Consider the following 22,131-nt stretch of genomic DNA (forward strand, 5'->3'; position numbering starts at 1 on the left):
ATCTAAAAATTTGAAACCGAGTCATTTGACGGGTTTAATAATTTTAGTGTTAAATTTCTTTAAGGGAATGCTAAACTGCCTCTCAAACTTGACATGTCAAGTATCTGGATCGATAATGTGGAGTCATTCGTGCACATCATTAATGAGATTTCGTATATGTTTCTTTTATAGATTTGGAAATTCTTTTCCAAGTAGAATTAAAGTACATATATTAATATCAATCTGTGAATTGGATTTTATATCGAGAACAAAAAAATTTTTTTCATATTACTCTACTTATCGACTTCTTCCAAATTCGCACATACATATGAAATTTTTAGATAAATTATTCTCTTATACCCAAAACTTTTAGCTCATTTCTGAAAGCGCATTATTCTTTCCTGTAATGATAACAGTTATTTTGTACGTATAGAGTCTTTAAAACTTAATGCAGATTAAAGTCACGAGATGACTGCACAAAAGTATAAGTTTCTCATTTTTTTTGTTTTTTACATAAAATTGTAGTTAACCACAGTTCGTTATTGTCTATACTTTAATTCTAGAGAAGGATTTACAATTCTATGAAATCAATTAATATCAACCTTATCCGAAAATAATTAGCGTTCAAACTGTAAAACAGACAACTCCAGCATCCCCTTAATTCAATTATTTATATATTTTAAATGTATACTTCGAATTACAGTTCAAATGTTTTATTTATTTAAGTTAAGTATAAAAATACTTGAATTAAAGGAATTTAATCAGCCTTAAAAGTTAAAAAATTTAGTCAAATTAATAATTTTTTCTCAATATAACATGCAATATCAAATATTTTTACTATTTTATCGTTTTTAGAATTAGTCAATTTTTTGTAAATGCTAAATAGTTAGTTTTTCTAAGATTTCTGGAAAAATTTAACGGTAATTAGTACATGAATATTCTTTTACCCATAATTAGTATGTCAAGTATTAAATACTACAATCGACTAGTCTCATTAGTTAACAATCCGTGTTCATTACTAGAAGATTAAAACAAGTTGCTTTAATCTTTGAATGTAAAAGAATAACGGATACTAGTCGAGTATTTAGTTATCTGCATTGTTGCTACAAGATCTGCGTGCATAATTGTCGAAGAAATCAATGCATTTTGATTTACTTTTTATGTTTTACGTAATATAAATTACTGTGTTGTACTTCAATTCACTATTACGAGTAAAAGCCTAAATTTACCCGTTTAAATTCATTGAACAAATAAAGTATGCCCCAAACAATGCAAAACTCAAAGGGCTTGCAATGTGAACGATTATTTCCTTAGAAAAATTTAATACCGGCAATATTTATTTGATAATAATTTTAACTTATTTTCAAATATTAAAAACACTGTTATTAATGCTTTCAATAAATATAGAGCAAAATAATTACAGGTATTCTTCTACTTGAAATTATGTTTCGAAATTTTGGTCATAAATTGAATTTATCATAAGTCAAATAGCATTTATGTATTTCATATAAATAAAACATTATTTATATGCCAAATATTTATTGTATTATTAAAAATGATTACATAACTCTTATATAATACTAATTATAGAACTCAATTTCCTATCAGGAAAAAACAAAACAAAATTATTTTAACATAATTTTTAATATAATGTTTGTTACCATAAAATTAATATTTAGCTAAAACACAGATTAATTTCTACAAGTAATTAAAAAACAATTATATTTTCCTTAGACTTATAACTTTAATATAAAATATCTAGTTTATAAAATTAATATTTAATTTGATTCACTGAATAATGACTTGATCAGCTTCCTTTTATTCCATTAATTGATTAATTCATCTTTAGTCAATAACAATAGTCCAAAAATAAGTTTGAAAATTTTAAGTCGAAATAAGTAGAAAAGACACCTATATAATTAATCATTAAGTAAATAAATACTGCCAATGTTAAATTCCTCTAAAGATTATTAACAATCACTGATGTTCACAACCTACGTTACACTTTATCAGCTATGAGCTATGTCTATCGGTATATCACACATAAATTATTATCATTACGTTAAAATGATTAATGTCAATAGCGAGTGAGACCGACATCTACGAACATGCAAAATTTTGGAAGTGCGCGAGTTTTATGATTTGCGCGCAGAAATCCCATAGGTGTCATGGTCCATTAAACTCTCGCGCGCGCGAGAGAAAAATTAAGAATAATTTGTACAGAGCGCTTGGTGCTTTAATTCAATTGCCGAACGACTCGATGATTGACGTCAAGCTCTCGTACGTTCCGGTAGCGAAGCCCAACACGCCGATCAGCACTATCATGACGTCCTTTGCGATTGTAAAGAAACCTAGACTAGTGTTATGCCAACAAACAATCATCTCGATAATCGGCGGAAACACGAGAGCGAGGGCGGTACTACTGACCGCACCAACCAGAGATATGAAAAGATTCAATTTTGGTATCGCCTCTGCAAGGATAACTAAAGAAAAAAAAATTAGTTTTAGATCATGAAATGTATAAGCCAACTGTAAACTATTTTGTATCTAATATAAAACACATTGATTTTATAACTTTAAACATTACATTATTAAATTTGCAATGTCGGATTATATCCAAATTGAATTATTTTTAATTATTCCTATAGGTCGCCATTACTCCTCTATAGTCAATATATTATTAATTTAACTAAAACAAACCAGACAGCACAGAGACATTTTAAAAACGTATTAAAAACATACGTATAAACGTTCCGTACATATTTAAGACATCCAAATTATACTTAAACATTTTTATAACATTTAAAACTTAAACACGTTCTGTGTTACTTTTTTGGACATTAAAAAAATGTCTATTTTAAATTCTAAACGGACCAAAATTTGATTAAACATTTTTTTTTAAAAATAGATGTAGCTACAGTGTTTGTTTTTAATGCAAATTAAAGTTAATTGGTTAACAATTTATTAATTGCACAAAATATATTAACAGATTAATAGAACTATTCTGTAACTCTTAATCATTTAAAAATTTTGTATCGTTATAATAGCATTGCACAGATATTAATTGCTAACAAATTAAATTCAAGTTGCATTAAAAACAAACATTTTACCTATAACAATTTTTTTATTTAAATTTTTTTCATGATCGAAATAGATCTAATTTTAGTATGTTTAGTTCTTAAATATACAACACATATTTTAAAACCAATTTCTGATTGTTAAACAACTATATTAATAAAACAAATAATTAAAAAATTTGTCATTATTGTTTGACGTTTCACTGTTAACTACAGGAATACGAAATAAAAATTATGGATTCTATTAAAAAATTTTCAGATAATTTTAATACAATTTTTATTATTGGAGGAGGATTTTAGATCTAATCTAGACAATTTTCAAGAAAATATTTTTCTCATACTCTCTCATGCTATCATTTCTATTGATATTACATATCAAAAAGAATTAACAATTATTATACAAGAATTTTTTTAAGCAAGAATTTTTTTAAACATACATAAAATAAACATCTTTAAAACGTCCAAATATGAAGTTTTAAACGTCCAATAATGTATGTTGTTGATACACTTGTGTTATGTCCATGGACATTTGGACAAAATAAAAACCAAGATCGGACGTTTATTAGATGTTGGTGCTGTCAGGGAATGATATTAAACGATTTAATTCTAAAAATGTATTATAAATTTGACTCGCAAATTTAGTCTATTTATTATTTACTAAATGCATATATTAATATAAACACTGCTTACTTTGAAACTAAGAAATTTAATTACAGAAATGGCAGAAATGGCAATTTAATTACAGATTAGGCCAGATTTTTTAACCATATAATTTGTGTTCAAATTATAAATTTTGACACACATAAAAGTTAAAAATAACCACATGTTATTTAACTCATCAAAATTGAATTTAAATTTCATCTTTTAATATTTAATAGTATGTAATTCTGGGTAATTAAATTTTTTTAATCTGCATAATATTTGTTTAAAAGATATAAAATATCAGAAACAATTATTAGAGGTAAATTAGATAAAAATATAATAACAAAATCTTAAATTTATATAAATTAGTCAGTTGTACTTACATGTGATAAAGCACATGACGGAACGGAAAACAATTTCTGCGAATACTGGCCATTTAAATGGGCCAAATTTGTCAACGATGCCGGGCCACATTATGGCGATCGGAACGTAAAATTGTAAGGCGTATGAAAGCAATATGCTCAAAGAGATGGCAGTCTTGATGCATTGCGGCAAACTGCAGAATAAATTCAGTTTGTTAGTTGAAGAAAGTTAGTTGTTAGTTACTTAGATCTATCTTAAATTAAAAAAAATATGATTCAGTTGTATGATTAAAGCATGCACAAAGCGCACGCGTTATTCGTGTTAAGTTCTCGCGAAATCACAAAGCTAACTTCACTAATATTTATCACGGAACACAGCAAACGTTTATGTAAAAACCTTAATTGATTGTAGATGGCATTCCCGTCCACCCTTGGAATACAGAAAAGAAAATATTAAAAAGTAATCGTTTTCTTTCTCTTTCTCTCGACGATCAAGCTGACACAACGAGATAATTAAATTATAGATTAAAAAATATTTTTACGAAGTGTAACTAGTTTCGATACTTACATTTCTTTTGATTCAAGATTGAGCGTGACCGATCCGGCAATTTTGTCACCGTACTTCAAATAAGATAGGAAACCGATTGCAACGAACATAGAGCCTACTATCACCATTCCTACATTGAGAACACCTAGTGGCCTACTAAAGTTACTAGGTTTCCTCATTTCATTCTTCAATGGCAATACCTGCACGTTATTAAAAGTGCATAATTAAAAAAGAACACTATAGCGCCAGTTTTTATTTTTTTCTACAAGCTAAAAAAATATTTGCACTCACTAGAGTAATACCCTCAAAGGAATATATCACAGTGCCGAAGAATAGAGGCAGTGTGTTCCAATCCGCGACGTATCTTCTCTCGCGTATAGGTGGCACATCGTGGCTCATAATATACATGGTGGAAACGTAACCAGCGATCATTAGAAAATTTGCGATCGAAGACACCGGCACCAGATATTTCAGATTTCTAATCCAAGTGCTAAGCATTATAGGAATCAACACCACAGCCATGTGCACAGCAACATCCATCTCGATCCCATGCGCGTCCAGTACCTATCACGCGCAAAATAAAACATTACTGTAACATTTATTGAAAATCTTTATTTATTGCTGAATATAAAAATTAGATTAAAGTATATAGTTATAGTAAATATAAATTTAAGTTTAAAGAACGTTACATAAAGAACGTTATTGTCTTTTCTAATAAACTATTACTAATTATATGCGATAAAAATAGTTATCTGCGCAAGCAATTGGGGAATACCTCATACTTCTTGTGATTAAAGGAAATAGATGAGCGAAGTGTTAAAATTTATAAAAAGCTAAAATGGAGTCGATGAAGGATGTCTTACCTGTTTCATATTGGTGGAAATAAAAACAAAATATACGCAGCAGAATCCGAGTTGCGTGATACATAAAAATACATTAACCATTTTTCTGCAACAAAATCACGTGAGAGCAACATAAATGACATGCACGTTTGGCGACGCTAATGTAAAAAAATCATTGAAAATAATTAAAAGACGTGTGTAAGGAAGTAAATAAAAAAAAGGCACGAGTAGCATTTAGATAAATTGAAAAGTATATATAAGTGGGAATTAAAACAATTATTTGCGTGAGCTTGTATTCCTAATTCTTTCACTTTCTGAGACCTCGCTACTTCATCTATCACGCACCTCATAAAAGTCGAATATTTACGAAATCCGATGGGACCAGTAGCGAAGCACATTTCTACAGTTTCGGCAAATCCACTCATGCTGGTGCCATTGCCAACACGACGTGTCACCTCTTCATTACAATTAATCTACAAAAAATATTGGTATCAAAAGCACGCTTCTATAATTTCATCAGAGTTACATTTAATTACGACAGGTATTATTAATTTGTTATATTTAACTTTTCTCCAGTAACAGAATCACACATTATTTTTTATTTTATATATACAATCAATTATTATTAATTAATTGCACGTACGAGAATGTGTTGAGCGTGCACGCAGATGATACCCAGAAAGATTGTTAGTGGTGGTGCCAGCAGCAATCCGGCATTCTTGAAAGCATCTCCTAACGCAAAGATCCCCGAACCGACGTTACCTTTGAACAGATGCATCATGGTTTCCAGGTACCTGCAGTTGTCCAATTCCAGTTTGTTAGCGGATTTATTTTATTTTCGACTCGACGTATTATTCAACGAGTCAATGTAAGTCAAGACGAATCGGATATAAGCGGGATTCCATTCATTATAGAGATTATGGCTATGAATCAAAAAGTGAATATGAATGTTTGGTATTCCAAATATTCCAAAAAGAAATCGTATAAAACGCGCATAATTTGTGGGAGTTTTTGGGATCCTGCCAGTCGCGCTCCAACATCGCCTAACTGATACACATTTTAAAATAGAGATTTAAAACTTCCAAAAAGTTTTTATTGATTCAGAACCGTTAAGTTTTTTTGGCAAAAGTATTTGTCATCTGTTTGATAAGACAAAATCAGAAAATAAAAATTATGTCAAATACCAAATCTCTATTTGATTTTTCGTTAATAAACTTAAATAAACTTAAATTTTATGAAAAAGATACTAAATTGCAAAAAACTTTGTACACTTTGCAATAAATCTGTCTTATATTCAAAACATGTTTCTTCAAAAATTTACACGGAAAGTATGATTTTGTCAAATTATCTATAAATTTAACTAGATATATGTCTAAAAATAATTTTATTAGATCACATAAAAATATAATTATGATAAATGTTCAACCATGACAAGCAATACTACAAAAAATTTTAATATTTAATAACCAATTTAAAAATCTAATGTAATCTAATATAATTATTTTTATGCTAATAAAATTATTTTCAAAACTGTAACCATACTCATAATTTAAAGTCACATTTTAAAACACAGCAACTTATCTAATATGTGATTCTTAATGAAGTAATAAATGATAAACTAAATGTGATTATTAACGTGAATTGGTATATGTTTGTGTGTATATGTGTATATGTGTTAGAAAAATGTTTATTTTGATTTATTTATCCTTTCAATTTTGAATACAGATTTGTTCTTTCAATTTCTTGCAGTACAGCCAAAAGACAACTTTTCTTTTGCAAATAACCATAATAGCAATACATTTACGTGTAAATCCATTTCTGCATAGTTGTTAAAAAACTAGTCGCCAATGTCAAAATAATATTAAGTTCCGACAAAACATGATTCTTTCCGGAAAAGATAATTACGATTGGCATGGATATAATCAATTAGGTATTTTATCATGCTCGCAAACGATAAAATACTCGATTACGTGCCATTTTTTCTTTGTATTTCTTTGCCATTCTTATTGTGTAGAAATGTTTGTTTATTTATCTAGAAATTTATTGTTAAAGCATGTAACATCATTTTCAAATCTCGTACACCGCGCTAAATACTTTTCTGTTTCTGTTAACACGATTTTGATCAATATTTAACGCGCTTTACTATCGATTTATCTGTATTCGTGGAGCAAAATTTTGTTCTATTAACGTCGATTACTTACGAGGTAGGATGGTGCACGGTGATACCGTGCTCATTGCTTCCGCTTTTGATATCGTTACCCTTTTCCATCGCTAGAATGGGATCTTTCGATTGGAACGCTCCATATGTTCCAATATTTCTGTAATCAAAACAGAATTGATAAAACATCGGAGGTCAGTGTGAGTTACGAAACAATAAATTGTTTATTGTCGCGAACACCAAACCTATTTTTACGTTCTGAAAACATTCTATTTAATTATCAAGATTGAGGAAGTAGTCGCGGTTACGCTAATTGTCGCTGTGTACGTACATCCAGTGACCCTGATATTTCACGGGACTTTCCACGTACAATGGTACTAATTGTCGGATATGTACGCGCATAAGCTGCAATTTTCAAGCGATATGATCGAATTTTCACAATTAACGTTAACGACAGCACGAGGCTAATGCAGACGGAAAAAAGTATAGGTAGCGAGATTTTCTAATGAGTCCGATAGACATAACGATCATGTCATTGAAACAATATGACATTCTTGGCAACAATTCTTAATACTTAAAATAGCATGCCTATAAATTTAAAGCAAAGATTCGTCCTGACGTTTACTGATTATTTCTGTGTTCTGCCATTTTATTTTGACGCGCTATAAATTATTACCACTTGTAAGCGATACGTTTTATCGCTATTTACAATCATACAAATATTTATAAATAAAAGCAAATTAGATAAGAATTGTCGGTGGTAATTAATAGATACTGATAACAATTGATTGTTCACGTGCGTTGGTTACAACAAAAATTAAAAAATTATAAACCCACTTATGGCAAGTCGTTATGACAACTGTCGTACGTCGTTTAACGATCATAATTATGCAACTCAACGAGTGTGATTACGTTAACTTCAACAAAGTAATTAAATTACATTTCTCATGTGGTACATTCAATCAGAAGCAGTGTCGCACACTTGCAACTGCACTAATCTTCATGTAATTACTACCTAACACAATATCTCATAATCAACTTTCCTATTATTCATTACGTAATGACTGCTTCTCCTCAACAAAACCCATTAATCAAATGTAGTGAAACATTTTCAGTAGGTAAAACTTATTTGACATAATGGTTATCGAATATTGACAGCGATAACAATATCAATAGATTATTTATTAATAAAAACAAAGAAAAAGAATCTATTACATTCTCAATTGTTTATGTTAAAATAAACTCACCCAAGTGATTGCTTGAAAGCTGTTTCATCGCCATGAATAGAGTTCTTTTGTGGCGTGATTACAGAAATCGGATTACTGTTCAGTTCCATCTGTAAAATAATTAGACATTGGTGAGACATTTTCAAATTTACGACATTATTGTATACATATTAGCTTATTCACATGTTTGTAAAATATGCAAAATGTATACATGCATATTTTACATCTATATATATATATATATATATATATATATATATATATATATACACTGAAAAAAAGTAATATATTCAATAAGATATGTTATTGCGGGCTGCTAACTACAGATATACTCAATACAATAATATATGCTATTGCAGTATCAACATTGTACTTGCATTAATAGCAAATATTATTGTATTGAGTATTTTATGTAGTTGGCAGTCCGCAATCACATATGTATTGGCTATATTACATTTTTTTTATGTGTATATATATATATATTACCATTATATATTTCTACAATATTGTGAGTTACATAATATTAAACATTACTTAAACATTATAAAAAGAAAAGTATGGCTATCTATTTTATAATAACTATATAATAACTTCAAATTTAATAATCAATATTTAATTAAATCAATATTTTTATATTGATAATCAATATTTTTAATTAAAAATTTTTAATAAAAGCTTAATGTCATTACATTCATTAAAATAATCTTCACCTAATAACAAAAATAATATAAGTGGTCATGTGTGATATCAACATGACCTATATAGACTAAACAACATTATTATTTCTGCCTACCCATTTGAAACATTTGCCACCCTCTGTATTTAATTTGTATATTAAATTTTTTTCATCTCTCAAGGCTTAAAAATATGCTCTTTTTGTTTTTTTATTTATAGCCTTTTCGTGCTCTTTAGCGAGTTGTATTTTTTGTTTCTTTCAAAACTTGTTAACTCTTATTTCACCAATTTTGATAAAATATTGAGCGAAGAAACAAAAAGGCAATAAGAAAAAACACAAAAAACAAGAAGCAATTAGCACATTGTAGATGCCTTTATATTGCAATAAATTTATTATTATAACAATTATTATTCCTACACATATATATGTATATCTATAGTAATATCTAAACGTATAATGTAGTATAATGTGCATTTTTATTCTCGCATATGGCTCTATTCGTCCAAAATTCCAAGCTCACGCTTTTCGTAATGACTCATACGTCAAAAGTCTTTTGTTGAACAGTCTAGATGCCATTACGACACATGATGAATGAAACACGTGTGTATATGCACGATCAGCCTGGCGCTAAATACGCGGACTGTCATCAGCGCGAAGTGTCAGCTCATGTATATATTTTTACACGAGTTGCGCTTTTTCATGCATTATTTCTTTTTCTCGCTGTAAACGTAACTGCGGCAAACGGAGATCTAAAGAATTTCCTTGGTGTTATTACGTTATTAATAACGCATTGTCGTTAATTGAACACGCCTTGCACGCCTTTATATTGATTGGCTTCTTAATTAATTCGTAGCGTGCATTTAATACCACAACAAAGATCAATAATGTTGATCAAATATTGAATGATAACAGAAAAGAAAAGAAGAAAAACGCTCACTTGCGAGCACGTGAAAAACATGAGAAACGTGATAAGTTCAACATGTCAATAGTTATATGTAAATATATAAATTGTTAAAATCATTAATTCTTCAATTAAACGCTTGATAAAATAATCAATTCGCATCAGACATAAACAAATCGATCAATCTCGTAGTCAGAGTACTTATTTTGAGTAGCTCTTTAATTACAATGTTTGTTCGTAAATAATAACTGACAGTAGCGGTAGTTATGTTCGTAATGAATTCTTCGGTTAATTTTTTTCCAATGCAATTAAATAACAATGACTGATCTTTCATTACAAACAAACGTACAATTATTTTAAGTAATTACGCGTTCGTTTATAATAAATTATATAGTGTGTAATTTAGTGCTAGCTACTTTTATCACGAGATGACAATAAAAATACAATTAGAAATAGAAGAATTGATAAAAAATTTATTAATGCTATCTAGTTTTTTTTTACGTGGTAAAAGCGAATAGTGTCTCTCCAGTGAAAGAAACTTTGTAACGCGGAAGAGTGCAATTAGGCAGAGTTTTTTTCAAACGAAATAAAAAGGGTCGACCTTATATATATTAGGCTTTATGTAAAAGACGCTTATAATTATTTCCTGCGCCACTTACCTTTAATGGTGTAAACGATATCTTAATCAAGATATCCTCCAGATTACAACTTGAGAAGCTATTATATACTTATAATATAAATTCAACATATGCGTCCAATGCCACGTGGAAGAACTGAATTGTCACCCGACACAAGTGGAACAATACAAGATGTTTATGGCGCGTTTACTGGCGTGAGAATGCCTTACGGTAACCGGTACTTACAATTAGTCAATTTTTATGGCATATAATGTTTGAATTTGTAACTGAGCAGAAATGCAGCAACAATGACATGAACAAACGACAGTAGTTATAACAATGGCGCAATTACTTCAAGCTTTTGGCTATTTATTCTTAAGTATTCTTCTTCGCCGACATTACGCTGATACATAAGAATAGATAACACTAATAAATAATGCGCGCAGAAAATTACGAATATAATTACTGTTCGCAACTTGCGTAACAGAAAAAATATTTAGTCCTATTACTTAATCAGACAGAATATAAAAATTTGTAGAATGTTACATAAATTACATTATATAAAATGTTAAATATAATACAATGTTGTTTAAACATTGAAGGAGGTATGATTGTCTACGCTAGATAATATCTTCGCGAGTGCGATATGTGGTCTGTTATCGTTTCTTTATACTAATAGATCACGAATCGTGACCCTTAACCGGATACAAGCGCCTTGCACAGAAGTAGACAGTTTTGCTCATTAAGCAGATAATTACGTCAGAAGATGTTTCCCATTATTCTAGAACTTGGAGATACGGAATATAGTAGGAAAGTAATTAAAATTCCAGACAAGCATAAATAAGAAATGATGAAGTTAATTCGACTAGAAATTAGTATAATACAAAGAGATGAAAATACGATCGTATGTGTAAGGTCGAGTCTCGCTACATTATTTTATTTAGTTATATCTACATTATTCTGTTTTAAACAAAAAAAATGAAACTCTCAATTTAAAAACAAGACAATTATAAAAAGAAAGGCTTGGTCAGACACGAATTTAAATGTGTATTATAAATTAATTGTAAAAAAATAGTTTAGATATATCTACATTAACTTTTTTGTTTTTTTAAATTTATTTATAATATTTAGACTTGAGTCTTTCATCAGCCTTTTCTTTTTATGATTGTTATTTAATTTCTTTATTTAATCTGTAATAAATATGGATTTTATGCGTGTACATAATAAGCGTATTTCTATTTATTAAATAATTTTACATTTTTAATATTTTGTTTTCCATCAAAATATAACGTGCCATATTGAATCACTATTTTGCGTACACATACATAATTTATTCGAGCGATATAATTTATCACAAAGTGATTACAGCATAGTAATAAATAAACTTCGCGATTTCGGAATAAAGGCAACAAATATGACAATTTAATCTCTCTGAAAATTAATAATCCGTTTAAAATTCCTTATAGAATTACGTATTTGAATTACGTATTACTTCCGGTTAATTTAAAAATTAAAACTTCTTATATTTTTACATTATTTATTTCGAAGTTATGAAAATAAGCGTAAATATGGCAAACAAAATTATGTTCAATTTATAATCACGTTTTGATGAACACATTGAGTACTTTAAATATGACTAAATCACATAATAATCTTATGTTTATATAAATACTTCTATTTCTTTATTAATTAAAATTTGATCAGATAACTTTGACTGAAAACTCTTAAGTGTAAATAACTCTATCCGGATTTTTTATCATAAACCATGTAATATGAATTTTTTGCCACTAAAAACAAATACACGAATAAAATTACTTTATCATGTCATATTTAAAAAAATTGGACTGAGAGTGTCAAAAGTGGCAATTTTTAAATTCAAATAATTTTGAACTAAAATAGGTTAAAAATGTGATGTAATAGAGTAAATTAATTTGTAAATTTGTTTTTAGTAAAAAATATATAAAAATCAATTAATTGTTGGTTGCTTTATACACAAAATTATAATTAAAAGAAAAGATGATGCTAATGATGTCGCCTATGCAACTTATTTAGTCATATTGTTCAATATTATGCAATACAAATATAAATAGTTATTTCTGATGTATTTTTGTGTCTTAAAGATTGTAACAAAATAAGATTTAGTAACAAAAAAATGATGATTTTAATTACGTTACCATTTTTTTGTCTATAGCTATAACTTTTTGCCAACTTAAAGTAGCCAACATAATAAGTAAAGAGATCATTTATTATCACTGAAAATAAATCTGCAAAAAATTGCTCTATTACATCATATTTTTCTATTATCTTTATTTAAAGTTATTTAAATAAAAAAATGTTAATTTTAACACTTTTAAATCCCATTTACTAAAAAATGTGACATAATAAAGCAATTTTATTTGCAAATTTGTTTTTGGTAACAAAAAATTTATAAAACTCATCTTGTCCGGTTTATAATCTCAATAATGATTTAAATTTGTCGGATTATACAAAAATTTAAATTAATTACTAAAGTAGGTTAAGTAGTAGTAGTAATAAGATTATCTGTTTTATAGACCCAAGTAATTAATTGTAATATATATATATATATATTACAATCTTTAGAAAAAAAATATATTTATTTTCTAAAGATTATCTGAGACTGTTTTAAATCCAAGGAACTAATTATAATACGTATATATATATATGTGTGTGTGTGTGTGTGTGTGTGTGTGTGTACACAATGTATTTATCTGATGATCCTGGCAAAAATATTTTTGGTTTGCCTTCTAAAAGATGGAGATCAATTAAAAATCTGAAACGTTCTAAGTAGATTTGAAACAAAATCTTTGGCACAGAAAACAAATGCACAACTCTATATTTTCTATCGCAACCTAACAAACATCACTTGCATGTTAAATAAACAATTAATTTTTATTAAGAAATGTGTATCAAGAAAATAAAACAATAACTCATTCATTGAAGAGAATGCACGCTGATATATATGTCATTCGTCGAAAATTTGTGCTAATCGCATAATCTTACGGTAAATTAACAACGTACTTATCTAGTTAATCAATTTAATGTAATTACCGCTGTTGTAATTAATTTGTCAGAAAGTTTGTTTCAACGTGCCGCGTAATTGTTTCGATTGGAAGAAAAGATAGAATAATGTCACTTAATTAGTTGAAACTTAATTCACGATTATGAAAATTAATAACGTTTGTTAATCGTTAATATTATTAGATTCACGTCGATCGTAGGTGTACTCACGATCACACTTGTAATTCCGCAGTAAACGATTAAACAGACGGCTGTGAGCAGCTGCGCTAAAGCTCATACGACCTAAATCACGACGACCTGAACACGTGTTTCGCTCAAGGAAATTGCAGTGTCTTCTCTGACCGACGCGAATTCAATTTTTGGCAATGTTACCGCCGTCGGCGACGATATCACCAAAATAGAAGCGTTCACCAGCACTCTTTTGGTTGCCGATCACGTGCACTTTTATCGGTCGTGAGTCACGTTTGCAAAGTGCCAATAAACATTCGAACTTTTTACTTTCAGAAAGAAGGGGAAGAATTTTTGAAAGGAAGATTCCAAGAAAAATTCCTTATAAATTCCCAGCGATTACAGAAGAATTTATCGGAAGTGACATTCGAGTCGTGATTTAGATCTGATCGTATTTCTGTTTAGGCTATCAAACTTTGATTAGATTACATATTATTCAAAACGGTCGATAAAGACATATTGCATGACAAACTGATTTAATTTCAAAAGATTCTCGAGGATAAAAATTTGTTAAAAGATAAATATCTTTAAAATTAAATTAGAGTGTTCCCGATAACCGAGAAAATTAAGAACATGTTTATAAAATTTGTATCCAAAAGATTATAATCTTCTCAATTTAACCTTTCTCTGCTCTCCATCCCTAATAAATATATAAACAGTAAATAATTAAAAATTTTAGCATCTACTAAACTGCTAGAACATATTTATATAAAAACAAGGACAAATACTTAAAAAATAAAACATTTTTTAATTAAAAAAAACCGCCCTCGGCCCTGTAAAATCAGAAGCTCCTAGGTAAATGCGCTATCGAAAGAGTAATAAAAACTTAAGACAAAAAGCTTACAGGAATAATAATCTTTATGAATATATGTCTCACAAACATGAAACAGCGAGCAATCGTTTTTGTTTTGTTTCCATTTGTTTTCTATCTATTCTGTTTCTGTATTTCAGAGATAACGTACGAGTTCTGAGACACGCAGTATATACGTGAATATGCATAGATATCGCTCGAAAAGTGAAGGCAATTTGCGCGCAAGTCAATAATATAAAATCGCGATCAAGACAGAATTTCGTCATATGATAAGTCGGCATCATACGATAACTCATATAGCACAAATACCTTTGCCTATTCTTTATACAAAATTTGACCGCACAGCGCTGATAATCAAGCTCACTTTTACTCACATTCATTTCTCTAGCAGTTGAAGCTACCGTTAAAATAGGTGAAGGTGTTGTTGCTCCAATTCGTAACATGAATAACGCAGCAAAATCATAAATTATAAAAACAGGATGTTTTTCTATTCAATAGAAATTCTAATGGTCCTCGATTTTCATTACTTCCTACAGAATTTATACATAACCGCAATTCACTACACAATCGCCAATTGAAATTGTTGCACTTGCTATCCTTGAAATGCACTACCTGGAAAAATGTTCTTTTTTCCTTGGTACATTAACATTTACGAAGGCGCATTGAAGCATATTATGTGATGCAATATATAATTGTATCATGTGATGTGCACATGATTTCCTGAATACACAGGTGCAATGTTTAAAAAACATTGGAGCATAAATTGCTATCCCATGAATTCTCTCCTCGCTACGACATATACGAGTTTCGTAGAAGCGTGTTCGACTTCGTGAAACAAAGAATAGAAGAAATTGACAAAGTTATACACATGTTCTAATTAAAATTAAGACATTTAAAAAGAATGCAATTAATCAGATTTATCTCTGAGAGATTTATATCTTTATCTATGCTGCAATATAAATAAAATAATATATTACAAAACCATGCACTTTGTACTGATTGAATTGTATCTGTAAATAACAATATTTTGGTGCTAAGCCTAGTGCGTCATTAAACGCAATTTTGGCACTTGCTAGAAAATCATATTGAGCGCTTAACGTAGCTAAAAACAATGCGATCTTGGCGGAAAAAGCTTCGGAGATAAATGAACATATTTGCAATTAAAGCCAACTGTCTGAACAAAACTTATCTGTATGAGAATGACGTGACGATAAATATTGTCGTAGAAAATAATGCCGACGATGAGCCTAAATGTTCAAAGAACTTACGTGCATTTTCAGGTAACAGTCAAAATAATGATATCCATCATCGAAATAAATTTTACTATGTAAGTATTAAAAAAAAATTCTGGTATAGTATAAAACAACGCATAATAATAAAGATCGCGCATACAAAATTGTATATCAAAAAGTAACAAAGATACATAAATACATGTATGATATTCATAATAAAGTTAATATTTCTAATAAAGCTTATAAATACAAAATAGAGATGTTCAAATGTGTCTTAATTAAAATGTCTTAAATAAAATAAGTAATTACTATTATAACACTAATGCGGTATAATCTCATGTGATCTCAAATTTCAAGATAACGTAATTCAAGCTTAATTTTTATCGTTTGATATATACAGATGCACGTGCAATAGATAATAAAGCTATAAATTGATTATTTTAATTTATCAAATGTCATTCTTTAAAACCTATAATCTACTGCATGCCCGTATGCTTATTTATATGCAATATTTAACATAGATAATGTAGCAAAAAGACTAAAAATTTTAGAAGCACGTGTCCAAAATAATTGATAAAAAAATGTTAATGTCAAATTTAATTTCCCTTGCAGAAAATTACGTATACATTAAAGAATTCCAGAATTTTTTATTAAAAAAAAACAAATTATATTTTCTATTTCTATTATTTCTAAGTTGTAATTACTATAATACCGCTCCTAGTATAATAATAATTATATTGCTACGAATCACTTGATTCACTTTAATTGGTCGGTAGTTAAATTAAAATTTTTTGTGATGCAAATAATTTATACACAACGTATCTGCCGCTTGACATAACAATTTCTTTTTTTATTAAAAAACGAACAAAAACGTATGACTTTACAAACGTGAACGAAAATTAACGCAACACATTTGCGGAAACCAATGTTTTTATTTTTATTGCTCCAATTAGTGGTGACATGTCGCGTTCAAAATTTATGTGAAGATGTATAGATGATTAATCATTGGTTCAATTTATTATATATAATATTGTCCGTGCGCGCGCGCGCGCGCGTGTGTGTGTGTGTGTGTGTGTGTGTGTTTTGATTACAAGAGCATATCTTCATATGGATTTGTTTCTTCAATCAAGAATTTTATTTGCTTTATTCGTGCGATGACTAATATACATATTATTAAGATTTTATGTTAATTCAACCGCGTTATTAAAATTTTTTAAATAAGTTATTTTCGTCGGTCTCAAAAGCGATCACGAAAAGAGATCATTCGTTATTCAAAATTACACGGCAGTAAATAAAGTCTGAGGCACGCCATCACGAAAGGTCAACAACTGACCGGTGAATTGAGTTGTCGGGAAACACATTAAAATCTAGACAACGTACGTACGTACCTTGCTTCGCGGTCGGTTTGGCTGTTCAGCTCGATTATATCCAAATAATGACAAGACGTGAATAATGATAACCCATGGATGGTGCCGTTGATAGTCGCCGTTCCTGCGATCACACGTTCAACGGTCGGCTGCTTACACGCGACTGAAACGGTGTCGGTCTGAAACCGTCGAGGAATACTCGGCGCAACAACCACTCGAAGGCTGTCTACTTACTTTGGACTATTCGCTTGCTGCTGCTGTTGGTGGTGCCGAAATGTCGTGTCTCTTTATTCTTGGCACCGGACTTATTGCGGCCCGGGGCAGAGACCGTGTCGGTTTCGTCATCGAGTGCACGGACCGAAAATCGACCTCAATCCCGAAGAAGGCCATAACTTCACTTAGGAAAGCCCTGGATCTCGTATACTTCGTCTACCGGCTGCGGATTTTATCGATAACGTCGAGGTCGTTATCGAGGTCATAGAGTTTACGAAGGAAAAGAAAAAGAGACTGAGTGATAAGAAAAATTTGCATAACATAGAGATAAAACTTAATTGCGATAAATCGTCAAAAGATTTTACTTAAGAGAATTGTCGGTAATGTGATTACGTGGCAGATACTTAGAAAATTGAACATATCACAGATCGCTCGGGATAATTTCAGGTAGAGGGTGGAATGAATTTACAAATCTAATAAGTAAAAGATCAAGGGAGTTAAAAATGATCTGAGTGGTCGAAGAAAGATCATAATCGAGCGAATTAACCGTCGCTCAAAGAAACCGCCTGTGATTGTGAGTCTTACACGTTCTCATGACTGCAATTAAAGATTAACAAGTCGGAATAACTTTTATGAATATTGTCATTCATTCTGTTAACACAAAAGATTTCAATGGCGCAGCAACGTGCAAAGATTGATGTATCACCGGTCAATGCACTCGCTTTCGCGCACCAATGATTGAACTTCGCAGACGCTGTAATTAGCCAATAAAAGTCGGAAAGGAGCAAAATCTTTTTTGATTCAAAAGTTCACAAATATATTCACAACGAGGGCTGTGTGTGCTTTTTTCAGAATATTAAACCTAGCGGTGCAATCAACATGGTCACGTGTTTGATAATCCAAATGTAAATTTCATGCTTAATGACGAAGGATACGTTGCAACATAGTTTAAAATAATCAATGGAAGTCGATGGAAATCCGACCTCGCTATTGACGTCCTCGACTTCGGCACGAAGGCTTCTTCTTGGTTCCTTATTTAAAAGTAAGAGTGCATTCGCGAGGCAATCAGGCAAGGCCTCTGCGCACATGCATGTGCACAAACCGCAACTAAAACCGAGCACGATCAGGAAAGCGATATAAGAGGTGTGGCAAGAAGCGAGATAAGGAGTGTACACGCTGTGTACGGTGTAGTAAAAAATTTACGCGTATCAAAGTTGCGAATCCAGCGGAACGGCTCAGCTCTAACGAAAACGAACGCGCGCGAACCAGAAACAGAAACGAGGTCGTACGTGCGATTTTATAGGCGTGGGTTGACCTTAAACTGTTGTGTACAGTCATGAACAAGCACGTAATGTACTTGTATGCAAACATGACGTCTCGACTCCGAGACAACACTTTTGTTTCTTCTTTGAAGTCTTTTTGTAAAGGAAACTGCAACAACTGCGTTCGAGAATGGAACAGAAATTAAATTTTAATTTCTTTCAATTTTAACGCAATTTTTCAAAAACGCTGTATGTTTTTACAAAAATTCCCAGGAAAAATATTTCATACAAAAACATTATGATATGTATATATGTATTTTTTTTATTTATATTCCTAAAATGTGTGAAGTGTTTTACCGAGTTAGTATATACTTTAAGAATGGTGCCGCACTTGAAATTAATCAAGAATGAATGGTTTTCCTTTTGACGACTCATTCTCTTACATATAATTGCGTAGCGCTGTTTCCCGCGTTTTGAAATCTGCGAATCCTTGACGAAACACAGATACGAAGCTTCGTAGAATTGCCATCATAAACGATTTCATCGATTAAAGTAATACTCATCGTGCAATTAGTAAGTTTGCTCTAAGCCCGCTTATCAGCTGGTAATTTCTCTATTGAGAAGAACCACGCAATATCGTGAAAACTCTTGTCGCAACCATAAATCTCATCTTAAAGGGTTGATACCAATTTTCCTCGAGATATTTGATAAACACGATAAAACGGATAAGTCTCTGACACTTTGAGCTCCAACAGATAGATTTCTTTTTTTTTACAATTCAAATTCTCAAGATCGTTTATCGCATACATCAAATAATTTCGTAGGTGATAAAATTATTGATCTAATCGCGGTCAATTACATTGAAATGTTGTGATAAGTATTTAAGATTGATAAAACAAATTAGCACGATAACATCAAATATGATAATTTTGAAAACAAATATACTGACCAGATTGTGACGTAATGGAATTTTGTTAGTCTGTCGTATTCAATATTTTCCGCAAGAAGAAACTGTAAGAGATAGCGACATTGTGTTGACAGCGTAAAAGCTATGGTCCTCGGCGGAAATTTATCACATAAGTCATTTATTAGAAATACAACCGGACCACACGATAACCGATGCTAACCGGTCCAGTACGCAGACCGCAAGACATGTAAAATTTTCCATTGAGATGACACAGCATATTAAGAAATATATCTTCAAATCAAAGAATCTCAAAGAAAAATAAACAAAAAAACTATAAGTTTATTTCATCGGTAATCTCCAAGATAACTATGTTAGCTATACCTATGGAAAAGTACATGCACTCAATTGATTCAAAACATTTTAAAGAGAATGTCTTCTTCTATGTTCGTCTACATTTACATTCGTAAATATCACAAAATGTTTCAATGGAAAACTTAAAAACGCGAACAATATCCTGCTATTGTCTACAGCTTGAAGTATTTTGTAATTAAAATTACCATTTTGTTAGGAAAGTTTTTAAATCGCGATTTGAAATAAAGCAGTGTTATATAATATAGACAGATCGCGTTACTAGAATTTAAGTTTATTTTATATTTTGCTGCTACTATTTAGAGAAACGGTGCCAAGATGCGTAGTCTCTCGGAAGTGGATCCAAAATAACTACTTTCGGCAGCTGGTCAGTGACCGATGCGTGTTTCGCAATTTTTGATAACGTACGAAACAATAGTACACCTCTATATATGCACACACACACACACACACACACACACACGCGCGCGCACACACACACACACACACACACACACACACACACACACACACACACACGCACACGCACACGCACACGCACACACACACACACACACACACACACACACACACACACACACCACACACACACCACAAAATTTTATCATCAAAAATAAATTTATATTCTAAGAAAATATAAAATTTATAAAATATGTGCCGCGAATACGTTTAAATATTTTCCATGGCCGCTTAACTATCCAATTATCTATAATCTTTGAATAAAATAAACACATTAATTTTTAACGTCATTCTTTGAAACCTTTTTCTTAAAAATGCAAGAATGTTATGAATTTTGAAAGCCATGATTATTATGAGATATACATTGTAATTAATTAAAGTCAATAAACTTTAATCAAATAATTTGTAAATGAATAAAAGAATATCATCTTTCTAATTAATAAACTCTGAATTGTATCTTTACAAAATAAGACAATTATACAGTGATATTAACTCAATTTAATCAATATACTTCATTTCTGTGACAAATTGATCAATTTCTCCCCAAAAAAGATTTGTTATTATCTCTTTCTCTCTTATTGCTCTTATCATCAATTATTATATGGAATAAGATAAACATTAACGTTTATCTTATTTTATGTATTTAAGTATTAAAATTAAATAAAATATCCCAAATTAAGAAGCAACGCATTTCTTATGATACCGTTATCATTATCATTACTTTTCTTTAAATAAGGATAAGCGTTCATGATAATAAAGATTTAGGTCTCTAAGAAATAGGATTTAGAAACTCAGACTAGATTGAAATTAATAAGTAGGTAAAGTATGGATGGATGAATGGTTAAGTTTCCAAGTGTAAACCAAGTCCCTTCTTGGCATTGTATATGCTTGAAGTAAATAAATTCTATTCATTACTTTTCTTTAATAATAGTTATACTTTTTTCGTCTGTAATGATAACGGTAATGTCGTTATTTTTACAATAACAGTAATGAATTTTATCATTCCTTTAAAAATGTGTAATACATGTTTATGAACCATGTAATTATTAAAATTATTTATAGATTTAAAATAATCAAATAATGACGTAGGCAATTTAATACTATTTTAAAAAGTCATCAAAATTTTATAATAAAATAACGAAAGAAGAATCAAATAGAAGTTACTTTTTAAAACTGCATTCCGAAATTCACTACCAGTATTAAAACTCTATAGTATA

At 30.1% G+C, this 22,131-nt stretch overlaps 1 protein-coding gene across 11 annotated transcripts; it reads right to left on the reverse strand.

Moving 5' to 3' along the window:
* Window positions 1-1,506: 1,506 nt before the first annotated feature.
* Window positions 1,507-20,954, reverse strand: LOC105834675 (proton-coupled amino acid transporter 1). 11 transcript variants are annotated; one of them, XM_012677344.3, is made up of 13 exons: window positions 18,901-20,953; window positions 17,939-18,140; window positions 17,726-17,867; window positions 8,855-8,943; window positions 7,651-7,767; window positions 6,093-6,243; window positions 5,795-5,922; window positions 5,471-5,555; window positions 4,899-5,171; window positions 4,629-4,807; window positions 4,458-4,490; window positions 4,082-4,254; window positions 1,507-2,462 (listed from the first exon to the last, which is right to left on the reverse strand). In XM_012677344.3, exons 4-13 carry the CDS (start codon window positions 8,941-8,943, stop codon window positions 2,221-2,223), a joined length of 1,470 nt encoding a protein of 489 aa, XP_012532798.1. In that variant the 5' UTR covers window positions 17,726-17,867; window positions 17,939-18,140; window positions 18,901-20,953; the 3' UTR covers window positions 1,507-2,220. The 11 variants fall into 11 exon arrangements, with proteins under 11 accessions (XP_012532798.1, XP_012532794.1, XP_012532795.1 ...); XM_012677340.3 differs by having other exon boundaries at window positions 18,853-20,953; XM_012677341.3 differs by having other exon boundaries at window positions 17,939-18,211; window positions 18,853-20,953.
* Window positions 20,955-22,131: the final 1,177 nt, after the last annotated feature.

The sequence above is a fragment of the Monomorium pharaonis genome, chromosome 2 (genome assembly GCF_013373865.1).
Source record: "Monomorium pharaonis isolate MP-MQ-018 chromosome 2, ASM1337386v2, whole genome shotgun sequence".
In the NCBI taxonomy this organism is placed as follows: Eukaryota; Metazoa; Arthropoda; class Insecta; order Hymenoptera; family Formicidae; genus Monomorium; species Monomorium pharaonis.

Coding starts and splice junctions, on each gene's coding strand:
- LOC105834675 (XM_012677346.3), bottom strand. CDS start 8,943: ATGGAACTGAACAGTAATCCGATTTCTGTAATCACGCCACAAAAGAAC. Junction 4,808..4,898: donor CCTTTGAGGGTATTACTCTA/GTGAGTGCAAAT, acceptor AATAACGTGCAG/GTATTGCCATTGAAGAATGA. Junction 4,491..4,628: donor AATCTTGAATCAAAAGAAAT/GTAAGTATCGAA, acceptor CTGTATTCCAAG/GGTGGACGGGAATGCCATCT.